Source organism: Ammodytes marinus (genome assembly GCF_949987685.1).
Source record: "Ammodytes marinus genome assembly, chromosome: 12".
Taxonomy (NCBI): domain Eukaryota; kingdom Metazoa; phylum Chordata; class Actinopteri; order Uranoscopiformes; family Ammodytidae; genus Ammodytes; species Ammodytes marinus.
The window spans coordinates 27,721,979-27,747,146 of NC_137216.1; the positions used below are offsets into that span (position 1 = coordinate 27,721,979).

The 25,168-nt window shown below is 39.7% G+C and overlaps 1 protein-coding gene across 2 annotated transcripts in view; it reads left to right on the forward strand.

The window, feature by feature from the left end:
• The window catches only part of fer1l6 (fer-1 like family member 6), a 34,266-nt gene that overhangs the window by 3,622 nt on the left and 5,476 nt on the right, over window positions 1-25,168 (forward strand). Inside the window, exons 2-39 of one of the 2 annotated variants that reach the window (XM_080038669.1) lie at window positions 955-1,049; window positions 1,693-1,801; window positions 2,182-2,236; window positions 2,600-2,731; window positions 2,885-2,947; window positions 3,269-3,347; window positions 3,673-3,829; window positions 4,746-4,932; window positions 5,458-5,559; window positions 5,869-5,959; window positions 6,317-6,434; window positions 6,667-6,883; window positions 7,217-7,325; window positions 7,764-8,058; window positions 8,486-8,606; window positions 8,805-8,905; window positions 9,174-9,276; window positions 9,983-10,102; window positions 10,543-10,695; window positions 11,169-11,340; window positions 11,846-11,970; window positions 12,418-12,552; window positions 12,956-13,105; window positions 13,496-13,603; window positions 13,852-13,914; window positions 14,059-14,157; window positions 14,573-14,813; window positions 16,192-16,331; window positions 16,752-16,865; window positions 16,958-17,003; window positions 17,299-17,343; window positions 17,951-18,024; window positions 18,723-18,851; window positions 20,962-21,096; window positions 21,446-21,573; window positions 21,840-22,010; window positions 22,601-22,755; window positions 24,719-24,861. In XM_080038669.1, the coding sequence (XP_079894795.1) occupies window positions 955-1,049; window positions 1,693-1,801; window positions 2,182-2,236; window positions 2,600-2,731; window positions 2,885-2,947; window positions 3,269-3,347; window positions 3,673-3,829; window positions 4,746-4,932; window positions 5,458-5,559; window positions 5,869-5,959; window positions 6,317-6,434; window positions 6,667-6,883; window positions 7,217-7,325; window positions 7,764-8,058; window positions 8,486-8,606; window positions 8,805-8,905; window positions 9,174-9,276; window positions 9,983-10,102; window positions 10,543-10,695; window positions 11,169-11,340; window positions 11,846-11,970; window positions 12,418-12,552; window positions 12,956-13,105; window positions 13,496-13,603; window positions 13,852-13,914; window positions 14,059-14,157; window positions 14,573-14,813; window positions 16,192-16,331; window positions 16,752-16,865; window positions 16,958-17,003; window positions 17,299-17,343; window positions 17,951-18,024; window positions 18,723-18,851; window positions 20,962-21,096; window positions 21,446-21,573; window positions 21,840-22,010; window positions 22,601-22,755; window positions 24,719-24,861 (4,780 nt within the window). The remainder of the gene's footprint in view (window positions 1-954; window positions 1,050-1,692; window positions 1,802-2,181; window positions 2,237-2,599; window positions 2,732-2,884; window positions 2,948-3,268; window positions 3,348-3,672; window positions 3,830-4,745; window positions 4,933-5,457; window positions 5,560-5,868; window positions 5,960-6,316; window positions 6,435-6,666; window positions 6,884-7,216; window positions 7,326-7,763; window positions 8,059-8,485; window positions 8,607-8,804; window positions 8,906-9,173; window positions 9,277-9,982; window positions 10,103-10,542; window positions 10,696-11,168; window positions 11,341-11,845; window positions 11,971-12,417; window positions 12,553-12,955; window positions 13,106-13,495; window positions 13,604-13,851; window positions 13,915-14,058; window positions 14,158-14,572; window positions 14,814-16,191; window positions 16,332-16,751; window positions 16,866-16,957; window positions 17,004-17,298; window positions 17,344-17,950; window positions 18,025-18,722; window positions 18,852-20,961; window positions 21,097-21,445; window positions 21,574-21,839; window positions 22,011-22,600; window positions 22,756-24,718; window positions 24,862-25,168) is intronic. The other variant, XM_080038670.1, reaches the window with a different exon arrangement.

A 25,168-nucleotide genomic window follows, 5' to 3' on the forward strand; every position in this document is an offset into this window, starting at 1 on the left:
CTTAATGACATGGCAAAGCAGTGACCAGATGCGAGTTGATGCTGTTGGAAGTTAGTTTTCAAGCTGTAGGATCTGAACCTTTCTGGTGCCTAGAAGCTGCCTAGTTTGTAGAAAAAGAAAATAGCTATCAGGATTTCGGCAAAATGGATCTAACATACAGTCCTGGAACTCAGCGACGGTGAGAAGTTCGGTTAAAGGATTGTTTTATTTGATTCCATTGCGTTGTGTTAATGCTCAATCCTCCTGTTGTGTATTTGAAGAAATGTTGTGTAATTTGAAGCCATAGACTGAAAGATTGTGAAAAAAAATTATGTTTTTGTTATTGTTAATAATTGTGTTATTGTTCTATAATGTGTTGAGACAATATTTCATGGTAAAGTTTCATGTTACTAATGAAATCATACTGGTCTCTTTTGACCGGGAACACAACTGATGTAATTTTTTAGCCACTATTTAAAAATGTGAAATGTTTTTTTTTTAAACAAATTTTCTTATTAAACTTTGAAACAATGTAGCCTGCGATAAGTAGCACATTATGTTTAATTTGAGTACGAGTTAAAGTCAAGATAATGAGTATTCACAAGAATATTTCAGCAGTACTCAACTGAATGTATGGACTTCCAAGCATGATAACCCCAAAGTCTTATTTATATTTATATAATCGTTATGGAATGGTTCTGCAATTATTTTTCTTTTCATGAAATGTCGATTTATTTGATAAAAAATTGGAACGATAGAATAAAGCACCTATGACTTATGACAAAAAGTTAACCTCTGGGGTCTGTGAGGATCCCAGTCGGTGGGATGTGGGTTCAACATATGTACAGTTAAATAAGGACTTAACCTTTGTTTCATTGTAGTTCATTGTAGTTACATAGGAAGATAATTTGCAGAAGATTATGCCTGAAATATTATTTGAGTGACTACTGTAAGTTGTTGTACTTTTGTGAGCAGTAAAACCAAGAGGATGTTTGGCCTGAAAGGAAAGAAAAAGAAGAAGAACGCCAACAGTGACCTCGTCCTGGAAAACAAGGGAGCTATGGGTGTGGGTAAGGCACACACACACACACACACACACACACACACACACACACACACACACACACACACACACACACACACACACACACACACACAAAATCTTGGTTGTTTTTATAGAGTACAATTATTCCTGTTTATCCATGTTGTGGACACTTACCCTTGTCAAACAGTCTGTCACATGTTATTGTAAGATCTTAAGTTTCTTGAGTGGTTTGGCACATTATTGCATCTGACAGGTTGTGAATGTGGTTTGCATTTAAGATACACAAACAGTATGTTAAGTTCTGTATATGAATAATTACTTTTACAGTACATCTGTCTACTGTAGTAATGTAATCTACACTGCATTTTATGTGTTTGTATGTTTACGTCTCCAATAACTTTGCAAACATATTAGTAATATTTTTTTACATGAGGGAGCCTGAGAACCACACATTTCATTGTAGACACTGCTTTACTGTAATTGTAGTGCATACAGTACAACCTAGTGCTAGTTGACTTAACACATGACCGACACCCAAGACGACCTGAAAGGGTTTGCCAATATTCATAATCGTGTGTGTGTGTGTGTGTGTGTGTGTGTGTGTGTGTGTGTGTGTGTGTGTGTGTGTGTGTGTGTGTGTGTGTGTGCGTGTGCGCGTGCGTGTGCAGTCAGTGAGGCTGAAGGGCCTGGTACGTCTCAACAGGTGGAGGAGGAAATCCTTGAGGAACAAATAGAAAGCTGTCCAGTCAGAACCAGAGTAAAACCAAACAATAAGAGGTATGAAATATTGTATATTTAATTGATATTCTCACACTTGTAAACAGTATTTTATGAGTAGATATGGATGGAACTGATGCAAAAAATATATAGTAAGAAATCTTGCCCAAAGCAGTATACGCTTGTGCAATTGACTACATAAGTAAAAAAGGAACACACGCCTACACACAGCGCATGAAATCCTAAAATAGATATTGTGGCAAATCATTCTCACTTCAAGATTGCTTTTAAATGTTTTGTAAAGTGTTTCTGTGATAATGACTTTGAATGACAATTTACTGTATAATGATGATGTGAAACTTCTGCAGACATTCCATATTTTCCTGTAAAACTTTATTAATAATAATTTGAGACACTGACTTTTGCATTGAACCTTCCAGGGTTAAACTGAATACTCGTGTCCAGGACTGTGAGGCGAAACCACAGAGCTTCCAGGTAACACCATGCAGTCATAGACTATATTTGGGTTATATATTTATTGAATATGCAAGTTACCACATGTACAATTCTTAGAAGGAAAGTGGAGTTGTAGTCACCAAAAGAGATTTATTTATAATAAACACAATAAACACAACCAATGTTATCGATTGAATGCATAAAGGCAAAAAAGCACAGTTGTATAGTGCAAAGATGATGAAATGGATTCAAATCCTTTTAATATGATATAAAATGTACACAATTGAAAATCCAACATACAAACTATTAGATTACAGCATGAGTTAATGTCTTTCTCTAGGCTAAATTAGGAATATATGTTGATGAAAGTCATCTCATCTTACTTTTCTGTCTGTGTTGTAGATTGCCATTAACATCACAGAGGCCCGGCAGCTGGTGGGAGAAAACATTGACCCCAGTGTAGTGATTGAGATCGGGGATGAGAAGAAACAGACTTCAGGCAAAGAAGGAACAAATGCTCCCTTTTACAATGAGGTAAGTTATCGTTTTAAAAATGGCGACCTACAAAACCAAGTGATTTGAATAACCTGATACACCTGATTTTTTAATTGTCTGTATTTTAGTCTTATTGTCAATGGTTAATTTTTTAACTGTCTATTTTTTTCCCTCCTTTTTACTTTCTGGCAGTATTTTGTGTTTGACTTCTTTGCCCACAAAGAAGTGTTTTTCGACAAAGTCATCAAGCTGACGGTGAGTAAAAAAAACAGTGAATGAGCATTTCATAGAGGAACTTTAGACATGTGTAACACTGTTGATTATCACTTCAGAAAACCTTCATGCTTATAATAGAAAAACATATAAATATATAATAGATTAGAATAAAGAAGGTTCACTTAGTGCCTGTAAGTTAAATACGTCATATTTACTTAATATGTCTAAGTTAAAAGAAAATTCCTCTATTCTCGCACACCTTGTCCATACTTTTCCCATGGTCTTGTAGTTTTTGGGTTGGCAGCTTTTGTGAAGTTTTACATTTGAAATTGATCATTGGGTATCTCTTCCTCTCTCCAGGTGATGCACTCTAAAATGCTCCGGAGTTTCTGTGTTGGGTCCTTTAAGGTGGACGTGTGGACAGTCTACAAACAGCCAGGTAGTTCACCTATTTTTGACATGTCTAATCATTTACCTGGATAATAGGTTAATAGTGAAAAGTACTTGGAAGGCTGTGGAACTTCCTTGCACAATAGCTAACTGATAACCTAACCTAAATAAGCAGACCGTGTCATTCATTTGATCCACTTTTCTTAACCATGGGCCAAAATTCACGCCACTGTAACTCTCTTTAATTAATTTTTTGTCCTTGTCTGTTTTTTCTTTAGCTCCGTTTTTCTCTGTCTGTCCATGTTGTACTATACCACTTGAAAACTGAAAATATTACAAATAAAAAATATAAAATCTTTTATTTACTCCCTCAGGTCACCAGTTCATCAATAAATGGGCGACACTGACCAATCCTGGCGATTTAAGCACTGGGGTCAAAGGTTATGTGAAGTGTGACATCAGCGTTACAGCGAAGGGAGATTCTATGCAGCCTGGGCAGAAAGCGAGTGATGCTGACGAGCAGATAAGCAAGTATGAAACAAATCTTTATTTTCACATATGTTTAATTTCTGTTTGTATAACCAGGTTTTCTGAAGAAATGTTAAAAATGAATGGCACAATATACAAAAGGTATGATAAGAGAATAGTTATGAGGTAGACATTATTATTGTAGAAGCTAAAAGGTACCAATTGTACAAAACATAAGCACTTGAAATGTTAAGAAACTTATAAAAAGAAATAGTTATAAATGTTATAAGATATGAATGTTACATTTCTTATTATGACATATTCTGCACTGATTTGGTTGTGCACTATTACACATTTTTATCTCATCTACATTATTCCATTAAAATATATTATGAATGCTGTCTGAATCCTGCCTAATTTCAAATCATACCCTTGGTCATGGCATCTCTTTGTACGAGGATGACACTCTGCTATTTTTAGATCACATTTGACCAATGAACCCTTTCCCCCTCTGAAGTATAATATTATATAATTGTTTGTACACTAGCCCCCAGATGATAGATCTTTATTATTTTGGTGATCCTTGTTACTTCATTCCATGCTCCGACAATAGGCAAACTTGTCCACCTACATGTTGTTCATTTTAAAATCCGGTGGTCAGATGGTATGTATGTATGTCAAATAGTTGCTAAACCCGTTTCATAAAAAAGCTTTATGAATATGTTTAAAATGGGTTGAAATACAGTATTTATACCGCCCCGGAAAAAATTAAGAGACCAGTCTGGATTTCTCTTAAATCTTCATCTCTACATAACTTAGAAATGCTGCTGGAATATGATAGAGCTGTTGTCAGTCCCAAAATGTTCATTCTACTCCAATATATGCCTATAAATAGTAAAACGAAATATTTGGAGCGGTCTCTTAATTTTTTTGCGAAGCTGTATATGTGTGTTATTTGTGATGTCCTTTTTCCTACCAGGAACCTACTGATACCAGAAGGTTTTCCTGCTGAGCGACCCTGGGCCCGTTTCTGTGTGAAGGTGTATCGGGCTCAAGGACTTCCACGGAGCAACTCCAGCATCATGGCCAATGTCACCAATCTCTTTGTAGGAGAGAACACAGCACTCATAGACCCATATGTGGTGGTCAGCTTCTTCAAACAACAGGTGTGTTAAATGTTAACTACTAGCAGATGACGTTTTAATATATAACTCTGGAAAAAATCTTAATAGACCAATCCAAATGATCAGTGTCTTACGTTTTAATATTTAGAAGTGTGTGTTTGAGTAAAATGAAAATATTTTTTTTTCTTCTATAGAATACTGACATGACTTCTCCCTAATCCCAAATTTAAAAAATATCATTTAGAGCATTTAAATGAATTTATGGCAGTTAAAGAAAAATTGGGAGTAGTCTCTTAATTTTTTCCAAGAACTGTAAACAATGTTGTTTTAAAGGATGTGAACAGTTTCCCAATTCTTATTAATGACGTATCAGGTATGTTTTCTGGTAAAACAAAAACAAACAAAAAATGGCTCAAAGTTGTTCTTCTTGAGTGTATTGTGAACTGTAGAACAAGTACCCTTTCTCAAATTTAGAATTTAGCTCATGTTTTAAGTTCAGTTTAAGTTGTTTTACGTAAATCAGTCAGAAAATTCATGCTCATTTTACCTCCTTACCTTGACTTTCAGGGTCGCACAACCACTCAGAAGTCGTCAGCAGACCCGGTGTGGAACGAGCAGATCGTCTTCGTAGAGATGTTTCCCCCTCTGTGTCAGAGATTCAAGCTCCAGGTCTGAACAATATTATGTAGAAAGGACGAAGGACAATTATTATTTATTTTCTCTGAATTAACGTTTAAAAAATAACAGGGGGTAGGACCAGGAACGTTTTCAACACATTCCTACCCCTTTTGGACTATGTTGTTTGAGTAATTCATTAGTTGCATATGTTACTGAGGATTCCTTTGTTCAAAAAAACAAACAATTATTGCTTATACGATTTAGTTTGTGTTTGTATTATTTTAACATATAAAATAAATAGTTTGAAATACATAACTGAAGCACAAGTGTTACAATGTCCTGGCTTCTCTCTTCTTATAGGTCTGGGATGAGGGAAGCATGAATGACGTCGCCATCGGGACGCATTACTTTGACATGAGGCGCATCTCCAATGAACAGGATGGGGACAAAGGTGAGGACAGATACAGGGACAGATAGTAACAGAGAAAATTCAGGAAGGAGGCGATGAAATACATGAACTAAAATGTCCAAAATAATGTAATTAGAACGCTGCTGTTCAACCCAAGTTATAGCTCAGTACGTTACCAGTCATATGTCACCAGTCGACATTGGTATAAGAGCCTTCTAGTATAAGTGGTGGAAATGTTTTTATGCTTATGTACAGTATGTCTGTGTTGTTTATTGTTTGTATTGTATGTCTTTTAAATGGACTTTGAGTCTAATAATAAAGACGATGATGAAAGTAATAAGAATACTTTTGGGAATTCTAGGTTGATTGTTTGTACTACTTTTCATTCTCTTTCCCTAGGGTTTTTACCAACATTTGGTCCTGCCTGGATTAACTTGTACGGCTCTGCCCGAAACTCTTCAATGGGCGACGACACGGCAGAACTTAATGAGGGCATCGGAGAGGGTGTGGCTTACAGGTCAGTGTTAAAAAGACGCTTACTATGCAATTATAATGAAAACAAATGAATAAATTAAAAAATAAAGTTATACTGTGTAATTTGTATCGCCCCAATGCTGATAGTCTTAATCAACTTTGTGTTAACTCATTTGGCGATGGCTTGAATATAACCAACATTCATAAATATGAATAAAGTTACACGCTATAGCTTTGGCTAACAACAAGCTGTCCCAATTATTGCTTGGTATCAGGGGCCGAGTCTACATGGAGCTGACAGTGGAGATCCTATCGGGAGGGGCGGGTTCAATGTCCAAAATCAGCAAGATGGTGAAGGCCCAAAAGGACGCTAAAGCCGGGAAAGGCGGAGGGAAAGATGCCAAGGCTCCGGCAGCAGAGAAGGCAGGAGCAGCCGCTGATGATGACAAAGGAAAAGCAGCCGAGGTTGGGCCGGTGGAGTCTCCGCCTGAGGTAGTAAAACTGTCAATGTCGAAACTGTAATAATAATATATGGTTATGTGAAATTGGTTTCCAACAGACACCATTTTGGTTAGATTATTACAGTTAATTGCTATAAATATTGCATTACCGGCTTTGCTGGTCTTTAGTATAACCTAGTTTGCTTTGATGATACAATTTGAGTAACACATGGAGACAGTTACAAAAGTCTAGAAATCTAGGCTGGTCACCTTGCAAAAAATCACTTTGTTGATGATTCGACTTGGATAAAATGCAAGTCCATACATGTAATGGAGACACAGAAAGTCTATTTGACAAATGAATAAATAAGGTTTCTGTGTCCAGCTGAATCCAGATGACGATGAGACGTTCCTGCTGTTCGGGGCGGTGTTTGATGCCACTCTGATTGACAGGAAGATCGGAGATAAACCAATCAGCTTTGAGTTCTCCATGGGTGAGTTATATAACATCCACTGCTCTACAAGGAAAATTCGACAGCACTGTTTTCTTACTCAGATCAGATCCCCATTCCCTGTATCACTTTCGATTACATACATTATTTATTTAGTTTAAGGCTGACCTGAAAGCGTTGAAGCTTTATCAACATTCAATCGACATTTTTAAAAAAAATTAAAAAATGCATTATATCATTCATCCCAAATAACACAGTAGTATTAGTCCAACATTATTCATACTGTTATTTTCACCCCATTCATCCCTGTCCCTAACGGTTAACGGAAATGGCACCATCAGAAACAAGTCATTTACGCTCCCATTCGTTCGTGTTGGCATTGGATTAATCACTCGTAATTTGCACTAAAGCTTGGCAGCCCAAATAATGGTACCATATATCTGACGACACCAAACAAAACCATCTATGTTCCTCCCTCAGGTAACTTTGGTAACGTTTTGGAGCCTTCAGGCCAGCCCGTCCCCGCCCCGAGTCCTAGTATGCGGAGGAGAAAAATAATGGACGGCGCCCCAGATGGTAGTGAACCCACAAGCCCATCTCCCGCGAGCTCTCTCCCGGGCTCTGTCCCCCCCTCGACCCCGTCTTCACCGCTGCTACAAGTTGAACCTCCGGAATCCCCAGTGCCCGCTGCTAAATACGCCACACCTTCCGATAAACCAATGACATCAAAATCCTCCACACCACCAGAGAAACCGGTCACCGTCGAAGGAAACAGGTAGAGTCATGTTGTTGTTGTTTGACTGTTAAAGGCTTGAAAGGTCTTTGAAGTTGCATATTATGTATTGTACGCAGTCACTGCTGAGGCTATGTGCTTCAATTTCTAATTTGTGGATTTGGACTTTTATTCGTTTTCATGGATGAGGAATTATAGTGCCCTCCTTAGACCAATCAGTGCAACTCAAAAAAAGATTTGACTTCAAAGTATTTTTAATCAAAGAGGGAAAAGCTTTTCCTAGCTGATGCAATCACAGTATTGGATGTCAGTGCTTTACAGTTTATTTTGCTTCGTTGTTTTCAATCTTCAACTTAACTGTGTGTGTGCGTGTGCGTGTGCGTGTGTGTGTGTGTTTGTGTTTGTGTTTGTGTTTGTGTTTGTGTGTGCGTGTGCGTGTGCGTGTGTGTGTGTGTGTGTGTGTGTTTAGGCACTTTATGTATCTGCCCCTGGAGAAGCAGAAGCCCTGTATTAATGTGCTGAGTCACTGGGAAGACAGAACCTACCGACTCCACTACTCCAACATGCTGGAGAATATTGCTCTTCTGTTTGTATGTGCACTTTCACATTTTTTATTTAATTTATTAGTGATTCAATTTTCAATATGTCGAGCATTTATTCCAAATATTGGAATATCTACAACAACTCTTCTGCTGTTATACCTGGCATAGGTGTTGTAAGTGCAAAGTCACCATATAGCTATTCTGATTCTTAAAAACCCTTATACTCATATATTTCTTGTATTTTAGGAGGAGGGTGTTTCTGATGCGGCTGAGCTCCTTAAGAAGGAGAATCCCGGTGCAGAGCCGCTGCTTAGAACTGTCCTCAAAGAATTCTGCATGGACTCCAGGTAGTCGTTTTAATCCTCTACATCACCATGCTGTTGTTGTCAATAACCATCTAAAACATGACTGCATATAAGCATATGTGATATTATATATTTTTTTAAACATTACAATTTTTCCAATACCTTATCCTTTTCACACCTCATCATTGCTAAAGTCATTTTTCAACTTCAAATCATGGAGACCCCAAGAACTGTGTGCAATTTAGTTACAGGGGGCGAAAGGCATCTACGTAATTTGCTCCGTGTTGAATGTGTTATTGTTTTTGTTCAGGAGTTTCATAACTGTGGCAGACGCCAAGCTGAAGGCGGGGCTTAAGTCAAGCAACATGACACAGTTGGACAAGAAGCGTCTCACCATGTGTAAACAGGAGCTGGTGGGAAAATCTGAGACACACAAACACACACACACACACACACACACACACCACACATACACACACACACACACACATACACACACACACACACACACACACACACACACACACACACACCACACCACACACACACACACACAAACAAATGCGCATCTTTATATATGTATAAGAAGAGGACAGTTATCAAACCCTAATCAGAGATTTATTTTTGACAACACACCTCAAGAACCATGAAGAATATTTAAAATATTTGAGTTAAACTTGTGATCAAATAGGGATGCTAAGAGCTGCATATCGAAACTTAATAGTGTATGAGCAGTAGAAACGTTAGGGGAGCTATCAAACCTTCACCATAAATCATGAGGAAATTCTTTTTCGACTAATTGGTTTACCAGATTATATTATAGCAGGTGTCAGGTTCATTTAATTTTAGTTTTAACGTCCAGTAGATTTATGATTTTGATATTCATGTATTGGTTTTCAGTTTCAAATGTTAAATGTCTACATTTCTCCTGGTCAACAGTGTATATGGACTGTGTTAAATTAAGCATCATGATGATCACAAGGCATTTGCACTAAAGATGTGCAGAAAAACATGCATAACTCAAGGTGTGTGTGTGTTGTGTGTGTGTGTGTGTGTGTGTGTGTGTGTGTGTGTGTGTGTGTGTGTGTGTGTGTGTGTGTGTGTGTGTGTGTGTTGCAGGAGAGTATGATAGAAGAGGCCACGTCATTGGGACAGAGGAAAGGAAAAGCAGGTGGAGTGAAAGAAATGCTGCAGCATGCCAAGAAGCTCACACACAGTCTGCGCTTTCTTGTGACAGAGGTACAGAGCTCACCTTTTGTGTCCATGTGTGTGTGTGTGTGTGTGTGTGTGTGTGTGTGTCGACAGTAACTTAGATAGACATATGTATTTGTGTATGGAAGCGGACATCACACGTTCTGAATGCTATGGCATAGTAAGATCACTACCTCTTTTGTCCAAAAGGGGTGCAAAAGTTAACAATAATTACCTTTAAATGTAAGTTCTATTTCTGATAAGGAACCTCTCTATGTCTTGCCTGATTTTTCACAGAGATGTAGCATCTCTGGAAAGGGTACGTCCCCACAATTGGCTAAAAAATATGCAGGTCCCACAAAGGAAGAAAACGAGTGCGTGTGTGTGTGTGTGTGTTTCATTTACATCTATTTGTGAGTAAGGCATTATTTTTTTCTTTATTAACAAAATGTCCTAACTTTTCTGATACATACCTCCACACCATGCAGCCCCAGCACACAGTACCTGATGTGTTTGTGTGGTTGCTGAGCAACAACAAGCGAGTTGCGTACGCTCGGGTCCGGGCCAGAGACCTGCTGTTCTCCTGCACTGATGAAGCCAGAGGAATCCACTGTGGAAAGATCATCACTCTGTTTCTAAAGGTGAACACACATAGAACCAAAAATGCATTCAGTATTTCTTATAGGTCACCTACTGTGCAAAATGGATTTTCAACATTAATATGGATCCCCGGTGTGACTAGAGACTCTCAAAGAATGAGAAAAAAACAACTCTCTTTCTTTTTCGATACTTCCACCTGTCTGAAAACCTGTGTTCAAAAATCTTAGTCAGATTTCTCTCCCCTTATGAGGTCATAAGCATTTCAGACAGAGGCGGAAAAGAGGAGATTCCGCAATGGCACTGTCAGAAGTATACATGGGTTTTTTTGGACAATACACCAAAAACACTGTTTGTAGTAGAAGCCTTAAGTACAATTTTTGAACCTGAACATTTGCATAAAATGTGACCTTCAATGTAGGATTCTTGCAGAGACAAATTTAAGTGGATTTTGTGTGTGTGTGTGTGTGTGTGTGTGTGTGTGTGTGTGTGTGTGCGTGTGTGTGTGTGTGCGCAGCCTCCAGGAAAGCGTGGTGTAGACTTCCCAGTCCAGGCCCAGTTGGATGTGTATCTGTGGTTTGGAAACTGTTCAGACTCCATCCACATGCTGGATGATCTGCCTGTAGGATTCAGTCTGCCTACAGGGGGCGCTGACGCCAGCAGCCCCCCAACATCCCTCCTCTGCCCAGGTGAGAGGCACATTTTAACGATCTGTCAATTGTTCTGGTTATTTTTGTCGTGTTCTAACTTAAATTCACTCTTTGCAAAAGGCAATAATAATTTTTTTGGAATCAGACTAAATTGGAGCTCAATCTAGACAAAAGCAAAATATGTAATTTAAATGTCAGACAGCCCTTCAAATCCATAGCAGGGTGTGGAGGTGTGTATATGTGTATCAGAAAAGTTAGAATGTTTGACATTAATAAAGAAAAAACAATGCCTGGCTTGAACACAAAAACATGTAAATGAAACACACATATACTAATTTTTCTGCTTTGAGGGGCCCATGTCATTTTCGGCCAATTGTGGGGTCCACCCACTAGCACAGTAACATTAGGTTTCAATGAAGTCCAAAAACTGAAAGTTCCTCAGAGCACCAGTCTTCCCTTATGGTATGTTTTGTTGATGTGGGTAAACTGACGCTTTGATGTGTACACTACATATATTACGGTTTGTGTATTTCTGCTACTTCAGAGCAGCATCAGTTCCAGCTGAGGTGCCACATGTATCAGGCTCGTGGTCTGATCGCCGCCGACAACACCGGCCTGTCTGATCCCTTTGCTCGAGTCACCTTTCTGTCACACAGCCAAACCACCAAAGTAAGTGTCTGTGTGTTCCTAGGATAATAATGAAGTTTCTCTTAGTTTATACTACTTGTATAAACAATGTGGAAAATCTAAATTATAATGAAGGAAAACATGCATTTTTAACAAAATTATGTTTCAATAACTTTTGATTATACCACTACAAGAAGGTTTTACTTCAATGCATATTGATACAGTATTTTGCAGTTACCGGAAATCATATTTTTACATACATAAGCGGGTGTCCGCTTGAATTGCACCTATTGGAAGACAAATAAAATGTACTATAGAACACATCTTCAACTCATCACTTGATATTGTGAAAAGACTTGAGGCAGTGGTGGTAATTAGCTTCTTGTCCTTGGAGGCCACCGTAGTTTGCAGTAAATTCTTTGAATGTTGCAATCTAGAATCTCACCACTAGATGTCGCTAAATACACCAATTGTTTTGTGTATTGTCAGATTATCAATCAGACTCTCAGTCCCACATGGAATCAGTGTCTTCAGATGAACCGGTTGCTGCTGAGTGGAGATCTGCAGCATTTACAACAGGAGCCGCCCAGGATCGTGATCGAGCTGTATGACGACGATGTGCTGGTATACATACATGGATAGATAGATGGTTTCATAAAGTTATGGTTTAATCACTGTTTTATATGACGGTGTATTAGGGCCACGTTATAGGGAAATTATAAAATAAAATCAAGAAAAAAAAGTTACTTAAGTTAAGTTGTTACTTTACAAAAAACAAAGTTTTACATATACTATAAAAAGTTCTAATATTTAGTGAATAAAGTAAAAAAAATATTTGTTCATATTATTACAACTTTTCTCAGAAGATTTCTTTCTCATTATATTGAGCTATGACTTTTTTTCTTGTAAAATGATATCTTTAATCTTGTTATTTATTTATTTGATTTCCTCAACATGGCCTCAATACTCAGTCATAGTTTTAGGTATTTTGCTGCTAACTCATTTGACTCCTCCTGACCCCCTCCAGGGTAAGGCAGAGTATCTGGGGGCCACGGTGGCAGTGCCCGAGGTCCGGTTGTCCTCTGACCCGTACACACCTCCCACCCTGATGTACAGCCCCCTGCACTGTGGCAGTCAGTCAGGAGGAGACCTGCTGGCTGCATTTGAACTGCTGCAGGTCAGTTTCAATGACAGACAGACAGACAGACAGACAGACAGACAGACAGACAGACAGACAGACAGACAGACAGACAGACAGACAGACAGATAGATAGATAGATAGATAGATAGATAGATAGATAGATAGATAGATAGATAGATAGATAGATAGATAGATAGATAGATAGATAGATAGATAGATAGATAGATAGATAGATACTTTATTGATGAAGAAGGATGAAACAATAATAATTCAGAACCAAGGATGTAGAATGAATGATGCACTTATATTGACCAAGTATCATTGTAACGAGAGCTCTTATGTGTAAGTTGTATATGATTTTGTCTGTTGTGTTGTTTGTTTTATGTTGGACCCCCTTGAAAACAAACTTTTACACTTTCAAACTAGATTCCGACATCTAGAGATTGGAATCTGCCGAAGTTGGAGGAACACGAAGGAGGCATCTACACGGTTCCTGCAAACATCAGACCTGTTCTCAGCACCTACAGACTGGAGGTTTGTGTGTGTGTGTGTGTTTCAGGAGGAAGACTTTGGCTTCTGTCACACATGTTATATATATTTGTGACAGTTTTTTAAGGATTATCCATTGGATGACACAGCACACTCATTTGTTTTTAACTTTAATTTAGTTTTTAACTTTAAAAACATTTGTCAAACAACGCTGATATCCAGCTATGAAATTACACTTTCGGCCTCAACATCCAACCCTGGCACTTTTTGTGTGTGTGTATTCTCTCCACCAGGTGTTATTCTGGGGTCTGAGGGAGCTGAAGAGGGTCCAGTTGCTGTCCGTTGATCGCCCACAGGTACACACACACACACACACACACACACACACACACACACACACACACACACACACACAAAATCACAATTTCTGAGAACAGAAATTATGAAAAACAGATGGCGAAATCTTAATGATTTAAAAAAGTATCTTCCTCTCTCTCTAGGTCTTCATAGAGTGCGCAGGTAGAACATTACGCTCCTCCGTCATCCAGAAGTACAAGGCCAACCCAAACTTTACCGTGCTGGTTGATGCCATAGAGCTGGTAAGTGAATCACAAAAACAAGTACAGCATGGAAAAACATTCCCTACACAGCAAGTGTACTTGTTATTGCTGAATACCTGCACAAGTCTGCATGGGGCAATCAATTCATCTATTGCATAATTAATAAAAAAAAATTGATATGTTTAAAGGCTATATATTTGTTCTGTCATCGTTTTCTTATGTGTACCATCCTTAACATTACAATTGTAAGATGGATATAAGTTTTCTTTTTGTGTTTTTAATTTATAATAATCTTATTATTTATAAACTATAAGCTTAGAGCTGAAAAAAATTATATAAATATTGCAGGATAATGACCATGTAAACGTTGCTAAAACTGAAATGAAAATAAAGTTATAAAAAATTAAAATAAATGTGTCTGTTCTATGCTTTGATTTGTTCTGCTGTCCTGTAGGAGTTACCAGAGGATGAACACCTCCATCCTCCCCTCACTATCACCGTAGTTGATTGGCGGGCGTTCGGTCGCAGCACGCTGGTGGGAAATCACGTTATCAACAACCTGAAAGGCTTCAAATACATTCCCCCTCCTCCTCCACCTCCTCCTGCCCTGCCCGCGCCCATAGAGCTGGCAGGACCACCCTTTGGCCGATCCACCCCTCGATCCACGCTGAAGAAAGATCCACATAGCTCTGAGGGTAAAACTAACTGCTTAAAGATTAATCTTCAGCTCGTCACTTGATATTGAAAGTATTTGATGTATTTGCATAGTATATTGTGTTTGCATTGTTGTTTTTGCTTTGCATTTGTTTGACTTGACATCATTGCAAATGAGGGTCACTAAAATGCTAAAATGTCAATATTCCATTTGGAATAATAAGACAAGTATGTTTATGATGATACAGTATATATTAATATCATATTTTATATTAAAGTGACAACGAGTAACTTTTAAATATCTTTTAAACAGCCTCATGTTTCCTCTCATAATCATAAATTACCTTTAACAGCAAACGAGACCATCAGTGCAAAGAAAGACGTTTTTATTTAGTTTTTATTACTGCATTTGATCTGGTCGTACACCCAGTCCGATTTTCGGTTCACGCATGCATGCTCTATGGTCACATATCCGTATTGGTCACAGATTTCAGTGTGGCGCAGTTACGCGATTTGAGAAGCCTATCCCTCCAGGTGAGGGAAGGGGAGCGGGAGCCTTGTTTGAGACAGTTGTTTGTCGTCATAATGACTGATAACGGGGGTGAACCATAAAAGAAAAAAAAGAAAATGCAATGAAGAAAAGCGAAAAGGGAGAGTGATAGTCGGGCGGGAGGGCGTTGCCAAGCAACGTATACACAATTTCACGCAGCGAACGTAGACTGCAGTGTTTACTCCTAAATGAATGAGCGGTAGCCTATTAAAACAAAGTTTACTTTGCCTCACCAGCATCATCAGATGACCATTATTCATCTGAAATAGTCATTATTTACAACATAAACACATTACCTCATCGTGATCCATTCTAACTAACTGCCATCTCTCGTTCATTCGCTTTGTGTGGGGACACGGACTCGTTCAGCTCCGTGAGAGGTGACAATGCATCAACTCATTGCAATCAGGTGTGTTTAGCACTTACTGGCATTAGTTGATGCTGTGTCACCCATAGACTCACGGAGCCGAAAAGAGTCCGGTGCCCTCACACTTTGCTTTCAACACACGGACACGCACCATATTGCTTCCTGATTATTTGAATCTGAACGCCCTGCACGAGCTAGAAAACAGCTTCACGACAGCTGGCGTCGTAATAATACTACCGCTTTTGTTCAAAGGTGTCGCCAACGTGCCGACTTACTCGTAGTGGCTTTAATGAATGATCATTAAGTCTAGTAAGCTTGGGCTTGCTGATCATTCCCCGTAGTACAATGTATCTTTTTAAGATTTCAATATTCAAGATGGTTTATTTTTCATATGCACAACAATTACAGCAGCAGTCATTGGCAAAAGTACCAGGCTCCTCTCAACAATGCAATATAGAAGAAGAAGACAATGTTTTATATCTTTGTGTCTCTCATCCGATAGGAGGGCAGCAGGACACCATTTCAGGTGTGGCTCTTTCAGATCAGGATTTCCTGATCACTATGGAGGATGACGTCCCTCCTCCTCCCCCACCCCCACCTCCACTCCCGCCCAGCCCCAAGGCAGAGACCAGGAAGAAAAGGGTTTTTATTAATTTTTATTTTTTCTATTTTATTTTTTATAAATCTTTAATTGAGTCTTTGATACAATACAAAACATACGAAAAGAGTCATTAATACATAAAACATACATTAGTCAAGAGCAGTTAATGTATACAGGTAAAAACATGTTCATTAAAATCCCAAAACATGTTTAATGGTATGCGAAATTGTTCCTTGAATTACTATTCTAAAAGCTGCTGCGTTAATTCTATCGTTGTTCTATTCCAATAAATATACTATCCATTTTTTCAATTTTGTAAAGTATAAATCTTTTTTCAATCTTAGTAAGAAGGACAGTCTTTCCATCTCTCGAATTTCTTTAATAATCTCCAAGCTTATTTTCCACAGACCAGACTTTCTAAATATTGTTTGCATGTGTATGTGTGTTCATTTTAAATCCAGGACAGGTTAAAGAGCACTCGCTCCACCAAGAGAAGGAAACGAACCATCGCGGATGAATCGGCAGAGTGTGTCATCGACTGGTGGACCAAGTACTACGCATCTGTACAGAAAGAGGTAGCACTGATTTAAAAAAATAATCAAATATTGCTTAAAACTAATTACAAAAAAAATAAATTTTAACATATGAGCTGCTGTGTGTGTTCCAGGTCAAACAGACAACAGGCTCTCTACTGCCCCAAGTGTTTGAAAAAGGTAATAGCTTCTCTCACATAATGTTACGTCAGTCATTCTGTAGGTGCTCTGTTAACAGTTGGTTGAGTTTTGTTAAATTTAGTGTCAAAGATTTATCATAGTGGCCATATGACTAAAAACAAGACCAGCATGGAAGCACCGCACAATCATTTTCTTGTGTTCCTATCCAATTAAACAAATTGGTGATCACCTGTACTCAATACTCAATATTTAATGAAAATAGAAAAAAATATAAGGAATGGATTTCCCATTACTTTTTCCACTTGACCCACACACACGTTGTTGTGTGTTGCAGCTTCGCCATTCGGCAACTTGCTCAGCGATGGAATAGACTCTTTGGGTAAGGACGAAGGGTCTCAGAGTGACTTGTAGCATTCTAACATGTTTAGCCTCTAGTTACTCTGACTTCCTGGGAGGACATTTTTCTTCTTGGTAACTTGTTTACTTTCAAATTCAGGCTCTGGGGACTGATTGTGTCTAAGAGGTAGATGTAGGCAGCTCAGATTTTGTCTGGTTTAAAGGGTTAATGTACTAGATACATTGTCACGGCATGATTTTCCCTGCAACTTCCGCAAGGGAGAAAGGGTTACTTAACTTATGCCTCGTTTCCAATGACCAGCACAGTTTGGTTCAGTATAGCACGGTTTGGCAGGGCACAGTAATGGATATGGCTTGTGTTTCAACTGCAGACAGTAACCTTACTTGGCGATAGCCATGTCAGAGTACTGTAATACAGTCCATGGTACCCTTCCCAACTTTTGATATAGTGGAAATACAAGCACATGTGTGCCTGAGCCGCACCGAACAGAACTAAGTGGAAACAAGGCTTCAGTTTCTTATGAAAACTGATGGGAACTGATTTTTTTCCTGCTGGTAACCTTCTATATTATTTTGTTATATCATATTTTGTTTTATCACTAAGAATATTTTCTTGTTTGATCCATCAGTCGGAGACAAGAAGAAGAAACAAGGAACCGTGGATTTAAAAGCTGGTCTACCAAGTAGAGTAGCCACTCTAAAGGTACTGAATGGTGCTGATCTTCTACTTAAAATATAAAACGAAGCGTCATCAGCATAAAGACTTATTTAGGTATTAGTAATGTCTTTGCTCTGGACTGAATCCCCGCCAAATCAGACTTATTGAGTTATGGCAGATGGATAGGAACATCCTGTGCTTCCCGGACTCTAGTTAATCAAAGTATATTTTGCTTCACCATCATCATATTCAAGTTGCTTAATGCTCCTAAAGGCATTGTTGCTAATAGTGTGGGGCGACCGTGGCTCAGGTGGTAGAGCGGGTTGGCCAATGATCCAAGGGTTGGCGGTTCGATCCCTGCTCTGCCACTTGTGTCATGGTCGTTGTGTCCTTGGGCAAGACGCTTCACCAACCTCGCCTGGTGTGAATGTGTATGACTGCTGTAGTTTGAGGTGAAGGTCAGAGGGGCCGTAGGCGCAGAATGGCAGCCACGCTTCTGTCAGTCTGCCCCAGGGCAGCTGCGACTATTGTAGTTTACCACCACCAGTATGACTGTGTGTGAATGAATGGAACCTGGAACCCTGTAAAGCGCTTTGAGTGCCTTGAAATGTGCTATATAAATCCAATCCATTATTTTTATATGATATAGTTTGATGTCTATCTTTTTTTTAATCAAACATTAATCTTGGTATTTTTCGGAGGGATAATGTTCAGTGAAGTCTATACTGACTATCTCTTTGCAGCTTTACAACAAGGAGCTGGAGTCGGAGTTCGGTCCGTTCAATGATTGGGTGAACACATACGAGCTGTTCAGAGGGAAAGCCAATGAGGACGAAGGATCGACGGACGAGAGACTCATTGGCAAATTCAAGGTGAGACATTTGAGTTCTCTATATGGGTGCTGCTACCTTAAGGGAGACCATGCTTATGTATCTGCACTGTTGATCCAATTTGCTATGTGCAATTGCTTCTCCTTTTTTATGCTCTTTTTAAGTACGGGCCCTCAATGTATTGAGGGCCCGTAATTATTACTCTCCACCATACTTAATCTTACTTCTTCTTCTTCTTCTCCTTCTGCCTCAAAAGTTTGAGCTGCTACTCCTCCCACACCGTTGCACGCAGACATGCCAAAATTTCACACAACGTGCGTCCCCACCCCGAATCGTGTGCTATTATACAGTTTTTCCCATTTCCGCTAGGGGGCGCTGTTATGAAGTCCTGACTGAAAGAACTTTGAGAGGCCACGCCCCGCACGCCGTAACTCCGATTGACTTGAAATTTCTCACACAGGTGTGTGTTAGGGTGCTCTACAAAAAAGCCTCTGGGACCATAACATTTCTTCAGGGAATATTTCCCGCTAATTAGCATAAAGTGAAAAACAGCGTGTTATCCACAACTTTCTGCAATTTGACTGTATCAACACCAAATTTCTCGTAAAGCCCCGGGGGACTACAATAAACATACCCGTAAAAGATTAGTAGGACAACTTGAAAAACATGGCCACCATTGACCAAAAAGTTTACGCAGGGGCGGGGCTTAATAACACGTTGGCCATAACTCCTTAACCATAGGTCCTATCATCATCAAACTTGCTGGGTATGTGCGGAAGTCATGTGGTAGCATGTCCATAGAAGCTTATCGAGGTTAACCCATAGGGGGCGCCACAAATGTCACCCGACTCCGATTGACTTGAAATTGATTACACTTGTACAGCTCATGGTGCTCTACAATATAGCCTCACGGACAATAGGGGTCAGCCATGATTATTTTTTTCGCCGCCATTGCCCAAAAAGTTTACGCAGGGGCGGGGCTTAATAACACGTTGGCCATAACTCCTTAACCGTAGGTCCTATCATCATCAAACTTGCTGGGTATGTGCAGAAGTCATGTGGTAGCGTGTCCCTCAAAGCTTATCGCGATTAACCCATAGGGGGCGCCACAAAAGTCACCCGACTCCGATTGACTTGAAATTGATTACACATGTACAGCTCATGGTGCTCTACAATATAGCCTCTCAGAATTTTTTTGTAATTTCCGCTAGGGGGCGCTATAATTAAACCCAGACTGAAGAAAGTTTGACAGGCCACGCCCCGCACACCGTAAGTCCGATTGACTTGAAATTTCTCACACGGCTGTATGATAGGGTGCTCTACAAAAGAGCCTCTTGGACCATAAAAGTCAACCTGGAAATATTTTCGGCGAATTAGCATAAACTGAAAAACAGGGTTTTAACCACAACTTTTTCAAGTTTTACCCTATCGACACCAAATGTCTCACGAAGCCCCGGGGGACTGTGACGCACGTCTCCGAAAAATATCAGTAGGATAGCTTGGAAAACATGGCCGCCATTGACTAAAATATTTACGCAGGGGCGGGGCTTAATTACAAATTGGCCATAACTCGTTGACCGTAGGTCCTATCGTCGTGAAACTTGCAGGATACGTGCAGAAGACATGTGGTAGCGTGTCCCTCTAAGCTCGTCGAGGTTAACCCATAGGGGGCGCCACAAATGCGAAAACCGTCATTCGCCAATGCAATGTTTGCCGGGCCACGCCCCTTTCCCCCCGACTCCGATCGACTCATCGTTTGTCGGACATGCACGGCTCGCGGCGCTCTACGGTAAAGCCTCTGGGACCGCGGGGGTCGGCCGTGATTTTTTTCCTTCCCCGATTTGCGCGGGGGCGGCCCGTACTTTCCAAATCTCCGCGGGATTTCTAGTTTTGCTTTAAAATGCAAATTTGTCTGCCTATTTTCAATTGAATTTAAATGGGCTATATTGGCATGAAATTTTCAATAACAATTTTGCCAAAGCATAAACAAACAATGGGTCCAAATATTTGGAAAGGACACAATAAACAGTAATATGAACATTAGCATAACCTTAAGATAGCCTATTTTCACTCTTTTATTTTCAAATTTTTGATTGTGATTATAAGGCACCATGTGTCTGAATTGTGCTATATGAATAATCTTGCCTTGCAGAGCCGATTCAGTCTGTGTAAACTGTCGGAGGAAGACGAAGACTGGGAGGAAGGAGACAACTCCAACCTGACAGTCAACAGAGGGATCCCTCCCAACAACCTGGTCCAAGTCCTCATACGGGTTTACATCATCTCGGTGCGTCCCAATATCTACGTTTTACAGGTTTTAAGTGTTTAGACTGAATGCCCATGCATAGTTGGTTGGGAGCATTTCATTCTCAACTGAACTGTCCAAAAGTTATGTTAAAACGTAATTTGTATCTATCAATTAATTTGAGCATGAAGCAGGAACTTTTCTCCAATTGAAACATGACATTGTACTACCTGACCGTAAATATATCCCTTGTGTTCCAATCCCCATACCTCCATACTATTTAGTTTGCCAGAAACAGATTTAAGATGTCCCAATACATGCATGTCAGTCTGCCATTTTGAAAGCAGTGATCTCATGTTATGTGTTATATCATTTAATATATCTCCCCCAGGCGTCTAACCTGCACCCAGCCGACCCAGACGGGAAATCCGACCCGTACATCTTTCTCCGGCTCGGCAAGAACGAAATCAAAGACAGAGACAACTATATCCCCAAACAGCTGAATCCTACCTTTGGGAGGTAAGACAATGGCTGTTTTCGAAAAGCCATACTAACGTCCTCCCTCCTACATACTCAACATGTATATACTGAATACTGTACTCCATACTGTCTCCAAGCTGTTTATCATCCCCTTCCTTCTTTTTAGTGTTTATTCATTTGTATTACATGGATGGGATAGTCTGTAAAAATGAATCTGCCATCTGTGTATGTGTGTGTGTGTGTGTGAACGTGCCCTTTTTGGACAAATAAAGTTTTCTGATTCTTATAATGATTTTTTCTTCCAGATCTTTTGAGATGCAGGTGACGTTCCCTCAGGAGTCTCTGCTGCTGCTCCAGATCTTTGACTTTGACCTGGTGGGAGGAGACGACCTGATCGGAGAGACGCGCATCGACCTGGAGAATCGCTTCTACAGCCGACACAGAGCCAAGTGTGGACTGCCCGCCGAGTACAGCATGTAAGGGTGGACGTTTGCCTTCCTTCATTTAGTTTGATTCACATGTTCTGCTGATAAGAATAACTCATATACCCACTATATTTGCTCTTATTTTGAGTCACATCGCCATCAGAACAAGACCTTAGCTCTTTCATTAAAGGCGGAGTCAGTCATTCTGGAAAATACTTGTTGTCAATTTTTTTTTTTTTTTGCCAAAATCAGTGAATATCTTCTTGTAATTTTACACTGGAAAAAAAATCCAGACATGTTGCTCACTTCGGTGGGCCCCCTTTCTTTTTTGTATTACAATTTTTTCAGAAATGATTTGATAAATACGATAATTTGGCAGTATTTAACAAATTGTGAGCAAAATTTGCATATCTTTAAAAAAGAAAAATCTAGATGTTGAGTTAAATCTTTCTCTCTCTCTCTCCTTTTTTTTTTTTTTTTTTTACAAAATATAGGCCTACAAAGTTTTCACAGAACAGATTTTGGATACAGCCTTTTATTTATTTTTTAAGTAAAACCTTCATATACTGTATGTATGTATTTACCCATACTAAAACCCCTGTCTGTCTGTCTGTCTGTCTGTCTGTCTGTTTGCTTCTCAGTGATGGGTATAATGCGTGGAGAGACTGTCTGAAGCCGTCTGAGCTGTTGTCTAAGATGTGTAAAGAGAACGGTCTGGACGGGCCTCACTTCAGACCCGGGCGCATCACTGTGGCCGGCAAAGTGTTCGCTGGCAAGACGCTCTACGTGATTGAAGGTAAGATGATACACACACACACACACACTATATAGTTAGCCTTTATAAGCACCATATAGAGTAAACATTTAATAAATTGACAATGGTTTGGCTAAAATCCTTATTCGTAACTGTTTTTTAAATCAAATCTTTAGTCTTTTGTTTCCCGACCCTGAATGGTTCACACAATACGAGTACACATTTCATTTTTTCATGTCAAGTCTTTGATGAAAATCCTGCTGTGTGTGTGTGTGTGTGTGAGTGTGTGTGCGCGCAGGGGCGTAGGTTTCGCTTCAACATTGGGGGGGACACATTATAAGTGGGGGTCTGGCGGTACTCCACCAGAAAAAAACGTGTTTCAAGCATACCATTTTGTGCATTCGAGTGAATTTTTTTTAAACTAATTTATGCCCTCTGTATTTATTTATTTATGGTGGACATGTCTACATTTCTGTTAAAGAAAAGACAACAGGCTCCTAGTGATATAAATTTAATGTAATATAAAGCAGTAAGGCTCTCAGGCATTCTCTATTGCTTTCAAATATTTACTCTACTGTATTGTTCATTCATCATTTTATGTAGGGTTAGGGTTGGGCTAGGTTCGCTATCTCCCACAAGGAAAGTCTGACGTTCATGAAACTTACCCCACTCTTTAACATCAGTCGTGCAAATATACCCACCAAAGGATTTGATTCTCGGATGAAGAGAAATATATTTTGAGAGGGGGGGCTTTTCACAGCAAGCCAGTCCATTTTGGGGAACGATTTACATTGAATTCCATTCATTTTCTGTAGGGTTAGGGTTGGGGTTGGGCTAGGGTTGCTATCTCCCACAAGGAAAATCTGACGCTCATGAAACTTACTCCACTTATTAACATCTGTCATGCAAATATACCGACCAAAGGATTTGATTCTCGGATGAAGAGATTTCAATTTTGAGAGGTGAGCTTTTCAAAGCAAGCCAGTCTTGGGCTGTCATTTTCTCTACGATTAGGGTTGGGCTAGGGTTCCTTTCTTCCACAAGGAAAGTCTGACGCTCATGAAACTTACTCCACTTATTAACATCCATCATTGAAATATATACACACAAAAGGATTTGATTCTGGGATGATGAGAAATAGATTGGGAGAGGGGATGCTTTTCAAAGCAAGCCAGTCTTGGGCTGTCATTTTATGTGGGTTTAGGGTTGGGCTAGGGTTGCTATCTCCCACAACGAAAGTCTGATGCTCATGAAACTTACTACACTTATTAACATCAGCCATGCAACTATACACACCAAATGATTTGATTTTTGGATTAAGAGAAATCAATTTTGAGAGGGGGTGATTTTCAAAGCAAGCCAGTCTTGGGCTGTCATTCAGGATTAGGGTTGGGCTAGGGTTGCTATCTCCCACATGGAAAGTCTGACGCTCAAGAAACTTACTCCACTTATTAACATCCGTCATGCAAATATACACACCAAAGGATTTGATTCTCGGATGAAGAGATTTCAATTTTGAGAGGGGGTGCTTTTAAAAATGTATTGGGCTTAACAACTTACAACTTACACTCTCTGCACTGCACGAGGCTGACTAGCCGTCTGCAACTAGAGGCAGAGGAGAGCGGAACGTCGGCAAGTTTAAGATGGTACGGTCCGCTGTCATTGACATTATTGGGGAATATGTATTAACAATTAGGAGGGATATATAAGTGTTTCAACATCCTGAACTGTAGTTTTTACCTATTTTAGGGAGAATAGGGTTGTCTACCTTACTTTTTGAGGGGGACAAATGTATCTCTTATACTTATTTGGGGGGACATGTCCCCCCCTAAATCTACGCCTGTGTGTGTGTGTGTGTGTGTGTGTGTGTGTGTGTGTGTGTGTGTGTGTGTGTGTGTGTGTGTGTGTGTGTGTGTGTGTGCGCGCGCGTGTGTGTGCGTGTGCGTGTGTGTGCGTGTCTCTCTCTGTCTGTCATTAACCATTATACTGTGTTTATGCGTCTCAGAGGAGCCAGTGGAGACGTATGAACACTTGTCTCTGAGGATCCTTCACCGCTGGGCAGAGATCCCCGGGGTCGGCTGCAAACTGGTCCCAGAACACATCGAGACCAGGACCCTGTACCACAAGGCCCGACCCGGCATGGACCAGGTAGGTTCAACATTATCTAACTAAATCAAACTTTATTTCCATAGTGCATTTCTCACAAGGAATGCGACGCAATGTGCTTTACAGACAGCAAAAAGGAGCTATACAGTGAGTCATATAAAAATTCAAATAAAAACACATTACAAAGCAACACATAGAAAACAGACATCAAAAGGCGAGATTGAAAACAATACGTTTCGAGATGTTGCTTAAAAGTTTCCAGTTTCAGTTGTATTCAACATGATATAGAAGCATCTTTTAATTTCTTGATTCTTCTTCTTTGTGTGTGTGTGTGTGTGTGTGTGTGTGT